This window comes from Blennius ocellaris (genome assembly GCF_963422515.1).
Source record: "Blennius ocellaris genome assembly, chromosome: 6".
Classification (NCBI taxonomy): domain Eukaryota; kingdom Metazoa; phylum Chordata; class Actinopteri; order Blenniiformes; family Blenniidae; genus Blennius; species Blennius ocellaris.
The window spans coordinates 2,894,697-2,905,447 of record NC_137655.1 but is presented as its reverse complement, the minus strand read 5'-3'; the positions used below and the strand labels follow the sequence as shown (position 1 = coordinate 2,905,447).

Sequence of the window (10,751 nt, the reverse complement as noted above, 5' to 3'; positions counted from 1 at the left end):
GTGTGCAGAGCTGCAGCCTCCATCATGGAACCCTGACGGGGGCCGAGGTCCGTCATTCCTTCACCGGGGGGGGGGGGGGGGGGGGGGGGACCACTTTACCACCATGCCAACAAATGATCAGATGATCTGGTTCAGGTCAGCATGAAAGCAGCTGCACACTTATCATCAATAAATAATGTAAAAAAAAATAAAATAAAAAAAATTGTCAAAATGGGGAATAAACGACTCCCTTGGTTGATTTTTAGTTCTGTTAAATTCGTAAATTCCTTGAGGTCGAGGATGAAATCGACATTAAACAGGAGGGTTCAAGGAAATGTGTGTTTATTTTGTTTTTACTCGGAGAACTAAAGAGAGAAAGCGTGAGCTTAGCACTTAGCATCAGCGCGACAACATCAAGCGCCGCCGTCACACTGGATGATAAACAGCTCAATGTTCCCCTGGTGGCCGGGAGACGAACCGCAAGGAGGACTCGTTTTTTTGTTTTTTTTATCGCAGCCGGGACATTTAGAGGAAGCGCCTTCGAGGTACGAGGTGGCTGGAAAAACACGATTCCGACGAGCGACGCTAAAAAAATCACTTGGCCGTTCAGGAGAAAAGACGGGGAAACGTAGCGGTTTTTTTTTTTAATCTAGTGTTTTCCGGGTTGAGTTTCTTATTCCAACTTTCTCTCCGCTACGCCTGCGATACGTGGCGAGTTCAAAGGTGAGCGTTAAACGCGGAGTCTTCACTTGAGCTCGAGTTTCAACGGAAAACGCCGCTTTTACACAAACGTGACACTTTTGGTCACAAAGTGACTTTAAAAAAAATAATAATGTTTTTAGCTGGAGGTGGTGAATCTGCAGGGCGACATCTGTTTTCCTTGTTTACCTCCTCGCTGTGTGTTTGCACCTTTACATTTACATTGTGTGTGTGTGGGGGGGGGGGGGGGTGTAGGGGGAGGGGGAGGGGGGGGGATGGGGGGGTATTTAGAGCAAAAGGAAGCAAAAGGAGGCTGACAGGGTTCCTTCCTGAGAAGCAGCCAAAAGAAAACAGAACTTCTTCGTCATGTGACTACCCCCCCCCCCCCACCACCAACCACCCACCCCCAGCAGGCCTCGGCCCTCGGTGGTCCGGGGGGGGTCACTCGTCCTCTTCCTTCCTCCCTCCTCCAGTAATCCGGGCCTTCGAGATCCCGGCGGGCCGAGACGTAATTACCCCGACGTCCCCCCCCCCCACCCCCCCCCCCCCCCCCCCCCCCCCCCGGGTGCTTTCTTCTCTCTCATCTCCATCTTTTCTGTTTTTGCTTCTTCTTCTTCTTCTTCTTTCATGACAAAATCAGAATCATTGCCTTTCCTCTGCCGCTGCTAATAGAAAATAAATCCACTTCTTCTTCTTCTTCTTCTTCGTCACTGTTCGTTTACTTTCAGCAGATTTTTCCTGTTTAAGTTCAAAGTATCTCGGGATTCAAACCCGCGGTTCGACCGCCCCAACCACTCCTCCACCGGGGCAGGAAAGAGAAAAAGAGGAGGAGGAGGAGGGCATCATTTTCAACTGACTACCCCCCTCACCCTCCTCCTCCACCCTCACTCACTCACAAAAGGACCCACCGAGGTGCCCCCATTTGCTGCCCGGTCACAAAGGGCCCGTGTGTGTGTGTGTGTGTGTGTGTGTGTGTGTGTGTGTGTGTGTTGTGTGTGTGTGTGGTGTGTGTGTGTGTGTGTGTGTGTGTGTGTGTGTGTTGTGTGTGTAATCTCTTAATGAACTGCGGTGGAGGAGAGGGAGCGCTCCTTTTACATAAACCATGTAAAGCAGGCCTCGCTTTTGTTTCTCCCTCCCAACTACAAAATGGATTACCAGACGAAAGGAGGTGCATGTGTGTGTGTGTGTGTGTGTGTGTGTGTGTGTGTGTGTGTGTGTGTGTGTGTGTGTGTGTTAGGGGGGGTGAGTTTGGAGGTGGTGGGGTCACTCTCTTGTTTTTTTTTTTCTGAGGAAGCTCATGCATAAGGGCAGTAAAGCAGTAGAGCAGCACAACAATGAGGTTTAATCGACACAGCCGTCAGCCCGTGGAGGGATTTTAACTACCACACACACACAACACACACACACACACAACACACGCACACACACACACTGAGAGAGCGGTCCCCCCCCCCCATCCTCTCCTGCACAAACACACAAAGGCATCAAACCGGCCCAGAGCCTCCACATTTCTAACGTTCGTCCTTCTTTTTCCCTCAATAGTCAAAAAGACAAACTTAAGACGAGACGAGGAAGACGAGGAGGACGAAGAGGACGACTCAACACATTGCTGACCTGCTCTATACCGCCAGTCAGACGAGCTCAAGAGGGAATAAAACAAAAGAGAATCAATTCGGGGGGGGGGGGGGACGACGACCGCTGTGGACCGGATCTCAGTCCAGGTTCAGACGAGAGCGTGACGACCCTCGAGAGGGGAGCGCCTAATTCTGCAGGAATGCCGACTGCGGTGGTGCGGCGGCGGGTGGTGGCGGTGGATGCCCCCCCCCCACGAGGCCTGGACCCCGCTCTCGGAGGGTCGGACGCTCCCAAAGTGTTTTCTCTCTTTACTTAGCAAATAACAAACCGAGTCTGAACGACTGAAACTGAGTCCCGAACGACCCAAACCGAGTCCGAACGACCCAAACCGAGTCGGACCACGTGAAGGTGAAGGAGCGTGACCCGGGACGTCTCCGCCGAACGACCACTTCCTGTTTTGTCTTAATCGTCGGAAACCTCACGGGAAAACGAACAGGCACAGTTTGCAGTATATACGCTGAGGCCTGGAAGAAATAACCTGAATAACCTGACATTCTGACGTGACCTTTTAATTAACGACCCCCGACGACAATGTTGGAAGACGAAAACGCTTGAGGAGGTCAAAATGGCAGCGAAAAAACCAACAAACGTCAAAGTTTATTAGACTGGTAACAAACTGATGATTAAATATTTAGAAGTAGAATAGAATAGTTCTTTACTGTCTCCTGGAAAACGTGTTTAAAAGAGTCACGTGTATTTCAAAAGCAAACATGTTTAATGACACTAACTGGATGAAGTTCAGCTTCACATCTGAAGTGAACTCAAGATTTTAGTCCGGATTATTTAGGGACTCGTCTAATTTGTCCAAAAATGAGATTTTACAGCGTAAGTGGGTGTCAAATGACGCCAGCAGCGTTGAAACAAGTCACTGCGGGACAAATGTACCTGTGATGTGAAACATTTGAGTCTGAAACGCGACCTTTGGTGGGAAAACTGGAGTTAAAAATGTCGTGATTCTAAATTCGGAACGGGCATTTTTTGGTGCGTCAGACCGGGACGCAGATGGCTGTGGCAGCAGTCAAGAGGCTGGAGAGGCCGAGGCACACAGGAGCACCAGAATCCTCCTCACACACACACACACACACACACACACACACACACACACACACACCACACACACACACACACACACACACGGAGAGACCGTGCGGACCTTGTGCGCCGCGCGTCAAAAGACGTCCTTCCGCAGCCGTTCAAAACTGGAAGAGCCTCAACAATAGACACCTGTTAGACCGTCCCCAACGTCTACGCGCGCGCGCGCACACACACACACACACACACACACACACACACACACACACACACACACACACACACACACACACACACACACACACACACACACACACACACACACACACACACACAGGCCGTGACGAAACGGCCACAAAAGAAGGCGCCTTTCTCCTAAAACTGATGAAAAAAACACAACTATTTAAGCGCCTTTTCAGCTTTTTTGGACTATTTACAAAGGGTCACGATGACGTCAGGCTGCGAGAAACAACTGCAAGGAGAACAAGCTCCGGCCAGAGTAACGAGGCCTAAAACGATCCCCGGGCCGGGACGCCAGGAAAACAACTCGTGAATAATGAATTAAACGACAGAAACGCGAGTTTACGCAGCGGCCCCACGGCTCCGTTGAAACTTTTCGCCTCTCCGAACCCACGAATCCACCGGGAAAACCGCAGAGGAGCAACACCTGGCGGTTTTTGGGGGGGTTTTTTTTGCGCCTTGTTCGCACCACCGGCCGGCCGGGGCGTCCCGGCGGCCGCTGCGCCCGGAGCGGCACCCGGCTGAGCCTCACCGCCTCTCCGCCTCACCTTCATAAACATCCTCACCTCGCAAACACAGAGGAAGGTAGAAGACAAGCAGGGGAACATGTGTGAGCCCACTGACGTTTCTGGACCTGTTACTACCACCCTATGAATTAACTTATTATTATTTTACCACCAAACGTGAATGCTGCATTTTTTTTTTTTATTATTTAATTCTTGTACTTGTTGTTAAAACACACACGTTCTTTAATATGCATGCAGGCAACATAGAGGCAATAAGAACAGGAGGGAGAATTGAAATAAAAAAAGCTCGTGGCACAGGTTTTGCGCACCGCTCGGCCTCTCCGTGCGCTCGCGCCGCTGCGCGCAAGTGTTTTTTTTTTTTCCCCCTCTCAACCGCGACACGAGCCGCCACATCTTCTTCTGGCCTGGCGTCTGCGTCTGACGGCTGCAGTGCGCAGCCCGGATCGACCCTCCAGCCTCCATGCGGACAATTCACAGCGGAGGAGAGGAGAGGACAGCCCGGGCGCAAAGTGGCAGGCAAAAGGCGGGTGGTTCGGCGGATTTTTTTTTATTATTATTTTATTATTTACGCGTTATGATGCGGTGTTTTCACTGGGAAATCTTCAAGGTTCTGGATACGATTGGTTTAAATACAAATAAAAAAAATAAAAAAAAGTGAAATAACATGGAGATGTGAACGTCAGTCCAGTGAAGTGCTCTTTGTTGAGTGAGTGCGGGTATTTTACGCGTTGAGGTGTGGGCGGCGAGCTGCGCCGTTTGTTCCAGACTGGCATTAAAAATGTGTGTGTGTATGTGAGAGAGAGTGTGTTCTGTGTGTGTGTTGTGTGTGTGTGTGTGTGTGTGTGTACTCACTTGGTGTTTGTTGTGTTCCAGTAGATGGACTCCAGGATGAGCGCCCGGCACAAGTCCACTTTGAAGGCAATAAACAAAACTCCGACATAATATCTCCACATCGAGTCCCCCATGGTTCCGTGTCGGCCGCGCAATCCCCGTGTCAAAATCAACCGAAAGTGTGAGTCCTCATGCACACCAACCAATCAACAAAAAAAAAAAAAAAAAAAAGAGGAAATCACACAGAAGCGCTCCAGAAACGGCTCCTCGCAGTAATAAATCCGGATCCGGAGGCGCACGGATCCCGATCAGAGCATCTTCCAGCGACCGAGCCGCTCCAACAAGCCAAAGGCGCACGGCGGGCAGTTCATTCGGCGGGCAGAGCCTCGATATTCTCTCCTCTCACCCCCCCTCTTTTAAGACTTCAAACCCTCCGCGCGATACATCCCCCATCAGAGAGACTCGGAGAAGAAGAAGAAGAAAGAAAGAAGCAAAAAAAAAAGTGGCGGCTCCGCGCGTGCACCGGGATGGAAATCAATACAAGTAATAATCCCTTTGCGTTTTATAGTCCGGCAATGCAAACATCCAAAAGGAGGTGGTGGGGGGGGGGGGTGGCGGGGGGGGGGAGAAGAAGGGAGAGCGGCGGCTGCAACAGTGAGAAATCCCCGCACACGCACGCAACAAGGCAAGGCAAAGGCAAAGGCAAGGCGCGCACGCGTTTCAGCTGGTGCTGGTGGAGGTGATGGTGCGGGTGACAGCGGCGGAGGGATGAGCGGGGAGCGATGAGGTCGGATGGTCAGGATGAAGGAAATTATCAAATGTGGCAATGGGAGAAATCAAAAGGAGCTGGAATGGAAGTTCTCATACTATATATATGTGTATATATATATATATATATATTTTTTTTTTTTTTTAAAAAAGGTCCACAATCCTCCAGAAGAAAAAAATAGAGATATATGAAAGAACCCCAAAAATTAAAATTAAAAAAAAAAAAAAAAGAAAAACAAGTGTCCGCGGCTCGGGTCCTCGTCAGGTCGCGTCCTTCCCCCCCAAGCAGACTCGCGCACGGGAGGCTGCAGGTTGCCTCAGCGGCTGCTCCGAAACCTGGATGGAAAGTAACTGCGTCGGGGATCGAGACTGGGAATATTTGGTGAGCGGCTCGCGCGCAGGCTCCACCCCCTCGGCCGCCGCTGATTGGTCGAGGGCGGAGGAGGGGGAGGGAGGGAGGGTGGGGAGGGAAAGAGGAAGGGCGAGCTGTCAATCAAAAACGACCCGGGGAAGAAATTCCAGTTCAGTTCGACTTTTAATCCAACGAAACCCGCAAAAAAAATTGTTGACCCCGAATTCACATCATGTTTTTTTTTTTTTTTTTACGTCTAATAAATAATAAACAATCGATAAATGTGCTTTATGACGCAACGTGAGTGGTTCAATGACGACTGAAGGTTGGTGTTTTATTGAACTCCGTGCGTAATTTACACGTTTCTTTAACTTCGGAATTAACAAACATCACGATGCCTGGATGTGGATTTAAAAGACCCCCCCCCCCCCCATAACCCCCCCTGCAAGGTGCAATCAAGTAGAAAACACTGCAGCTCTATAGAACACACACACACACACACACACTGCGCCACACAATCCCTCCAAGTTCATTTCCAAGGCAAGAGCGCCCACTAGCGGGGAAGAGCTCACAGGAAACTCACACAACTTCAAACGTTCCCACAAGAACTCCGTTTTAATGAACCTGTATAATGAAGACGGTGGATTATATTGAACAATGACGTCACAACGGTACATTTACACGGAATTACGCAGGATTTCTTTTGGGAATATTGACTGATTAAAAGAAGCAGCAGTTCCTGGATGTCTGGACTTTCTAGGACGCCTCGACAGCTTTTATGTTGAATTGTTTCTCTATTATTTATTTATTTTTTAACAAACATTAATATATTTTGCTGACGGAACAATAAATGTCACTCTTCTCTTCACCGTTCCTCATGAAACGTATTCAGCAGAGACACGTTTACAATCAAACCATGGACGTTTTATAACCTCCAACATGAAGATAAACCACCTTGTTAACTATAAAATGTAGTGCAATTCATCTACCACTGACTGAATTAAAGAATTCAGGGAAGAAGAAAACATTTCTGTTTGTCTGCATTGACTTTCGTGGGAAGTGTCAGTAAAAGTTAATTTGTTGAGCTCATCTGACAAAATACTAAAAGATCATGTGATAGAAGAAAAGAGTCTTGAAAGGGTGAATGAGGAAAATCTATATAAACGTGTTAAACTTTTACAGGCCTGCTTCATTTCCATTGAAACACTCACACCGTTTAGTAAACAGCCTCTAATTGAATGAGTTCACACACACACACACACACTCTCACACACACACACACACACACACCCCTCTTACCTGCACATGTGTGAAAGTGTGAACTTTTCCATCCCGGTCTGTTGATTGTTTTAACTGCGGATGAGGCTGAAGTGGCCGCGGCCCGCGAGGTGAGATCAGCCCGGCGCGTGCGGCTCCTGCCCGGCCGCAGACTCAGAGCGCAGCCCCTCTCCGGCCCCGGCTGGATGTTTATTGGACCTGATTACCACAGAAATCAGCTTCAATCAGCTCCCGGGACTTGATTTTATCTTTCCTTTATTGAAAAAGTCCCTATTTGTTTTTGACTTTTTTACATTTACCTGAAAATAATGTGCAAAAAGGCGCTTTAATTTTGGATGATTTTGAGGAAAGTGTAAAAAAAAAAGTTGTATAATACTTTTTTTTATAGCGATTATTTACTTTTATCTAAAGTTCAAATAATCAAGTCGTAACTTTAACCGTTTTCTCGTAATCTCGAAAATTGAGTTGGAAACTTGTGCGTAAATCCTTTTTTATTATAATTTTCGTAATAAAATGTGAATTCTGACTTTTTTTTCTAATTCAGACTTTAATGTCTTGAAGTATGGTTTTTTTTCCCATTTAACTATGATTTACAGTTTAATTTTTTTCTCTTTTAATTATTTTGTGTGTCCCCTCAAAAACCCTTATCTCTGAACAATTCCCATCACCGATCAACTTGCTTTCCAAAGAGTCCTACATTTTGTTCCGTGTATGTTGATGAGCTTCAGTGTTTTAAAAATTCTTCCAGGGGGGTTAGATTTAAGCTCCCTTCTTGCCCCCTCTCTGGCCGGGCTGCGGGGTCCCTGAAGCCGCCGGGACGCGCGGTGCCAGCCCGCCGCAGACAGGGCGTCTCTTCCCGGGACAGCCAGGACGCACACACTCCTACACACACACACACACAAACACACACACACAGCTGTTTGACACTTGCAAATTTAAGAAGAAAGAGTTTTAACTGGTGTTGATGCGTCAACGTTGGGAGATAAAGAAGGTCTCGCCGAGATTAGATGGAAATTGAATTAGATAATGAAGTTGTGCGTAAAGTCTGTTTAAACTGCTGTAAATGAGGTTGGAGGCTTAAGAAACTGTTTTATTTAAACATAACAGCTTTTGATAGTATTTAAAGAAAACACGCCTATGTTTTTGGTTGTTTTGGTTTTTTTTTTTTAAATCCTTAAAGTTAAACAACCTTCCAGACTTCCAGGATCCAGCGGGACAGGCAGGAAAACACGCCCGGGGCGGAGCAGCAGCGCCCGGGCGGGCGTGCGGGCGGGCGGGCAGCCGAACAGAGCAGGAGCCGCGGTGGAAGTCGGCTTCCAGCGTTCCCGTCCGGCCGGGCTCAACCCTGGAGGAGCGCGCGCCTGGGCGCGGCGGGCGAGCCTGACGCCGGAGCCGCGGTATCGAGGAGGTGTTGGTGCGCTTCCAGCGCCGGGGGAACCGGGGGTGCGCAACCCGGGGCCGGTGGCCCGGCGGCCGGGAAAGGTGTCGGTCCGTGTCGGTCCTCCCCGGTGGAGGAGGCGACACGCCGGCTGAGAGAGGCAGCGGGACCCGGGTATCCGTGATCCAAAGAAAGAGAAATACTGTGCAATGGATTCTGACTAAAACGCAAGAAAATCACTTTTAATACTTCCACTAAAAAAACGTGTTTCTTTGTATTTATCTGAGAAAAACAGTTTTCAACACAATCTAGACAAAATTACGTGTGCTTTTATTTTTTTCCCCCAATGATGGTAAACAATCCTAAATCATCATTTAAACATCAAATCCAGGTTTATTCCAATTGAAATGTATTTTACAGACGAGGTTCCACCTCTCATCAGGTGTTTGAGTGTCTCAGTTTGGAATTTACTGAGCAGCTGCTCAAAGTTTTCAAATGAGAAAGTAAAAATGAAATAGTAAAGATGAGTTAATCTATTGTTTAACCAACAGGTGGGTCTATTTCGTGCGAGACATTTTTTACAGGCAGGAATTAAGCGGTTTATTATTAAGTTAGCTAGCAGCTTCAGTTCAAACCAGAGATTCAGCATTAACTTCACTCTGGCATTAATGTTTATATGCGGTGAGGCTTTAAAATCATGAGAAATAAATAAATAAATAAACTGCTTCACTGAACACCAGAGTCTCCAACCCAGACCTGGAAACATTAACATGGATTTATCATTTAAAGGCATATTTGTAATTTATTTCATATGTATAAACTTCTGTTCGGAGTTAGCTATCGCTTTCAGAGAGCCCGTTCACGACAAATTCATGTGAAAATGCAAAATGTTCATTGAGTTTAAAGAGCTACTGAAAATAGAATTTTAGAATCGGCTTCTAAAGGTGGAACTTTTTGAAAACTCTTTCTGGAAATACACGTGTCCTTTAATTAATAAAAAAAAATAAAAAACCCAAAAAACCAGCACCCACTTGTGGCCCAACATGGCAACTACATCATTTTCACCACCGTTTCTAAAACGTTTTTGTTTTGTGTGTGTGAACGCAAAACTTTCGAAAATGAAAATGCAAAAAAATGCATTTTGTTTATGCGTTTTCACTTGAATCGTAATTGTTACCCGAGGAAGTAGCATTAGCATTAGCATTAGCCCCCATCGTTTGTATTCACCATGAAAGTGGCGTACCGTATTCCTTTAATCGTGTTAAACCGGAACGGTTTCCAGGGTTGACTGGAGGTGGTTTGTCGCCGTCAACAACCGGCGTTGAAATCCCGGCGTCGGTTCATGACGGAGTAACGGGATGAAAGATTTCAGGTCGGCTCCGACTTCACACACGCTGGAAACGCCGGCGTCATCGATCACGCCGCTTATTCAGGTCGACGGGCTGAAGGGTCGTCACTTCGAATCAAGACGAAGAATCAAGACTCCCAAAGAGAATCTCCGAACTCTTCTCGTCTTTCACGCTAACAACAAGGAATCGGCTCGTCAAACCTGGTTTAAAAAACAAATCAGGCGGCGTCTCCACGGAAACGGCAGAAAACGCCGACTGAAACAATGTAACACTCTATAAACATTAACAATGGGGGTGGATGGGCGTTCTAGTGGGCAGATCGTTATTATATTGACTCAACTATAAAACTAGCGCTACACTCTGTTGGAACCGAGTTAGCATCGACGTGCGCTAACAGCGTACTAGCTTGCGAGGGAGCAACACCACTGTGTGAAACGCTGAGACGGGGAGCATCACCATGGCAACAGATGCTGATCTCCTTTGACCTTCTCCACGAGGAGCCCCTCATCTGCTTTGTATGATCATTTCCCCCCATTTTTTTGTGGATTTATTCAGATACGTTTCGCCGTTAACGTCCCAAAATCTTATCGTTTGTTCCCTGGACGACTGCGCGCAATTCACGCGTGTCGTTTTTTTGAGAAGTTGGTGAAATGCACTGAAAATATAAATATTAAAGCCACTGA

At 47.4% G+C, this 10,751-nt stretch overlaps 1 protein-coding gene across 1 annotated transcript in view; it reads right to left on the bottom strand.

Moving 5' to 3' along the window:
- Positions 1–10,527, bottom strand: part of LOC308131384 (ephrin-B2a-like) — a gene marked incomplete at its 5' end in the record, with an annotated part of 20,582 nt that extends 10,055 nt beyond the window's left edge. Inside the window, 3 exons of the mRNA XM_080498112.1 lie at positions 6,011–6,133; positions 8,531–8,870; positions 10,471–10,527. Of these exons, the coding sequence (XP_080354238.1) occupies positions 6,011–6,133; positions 8,531–8,870; positions 10,471–10,527 (520 nt within the window). The remainder of the gene's footprint in view (positions 1–6,010; positions 6,134–8,530; positions 8,871–10,470) is intronic.
- Positions 10,528–10,751: the final 224 nt, after the last annotated feature.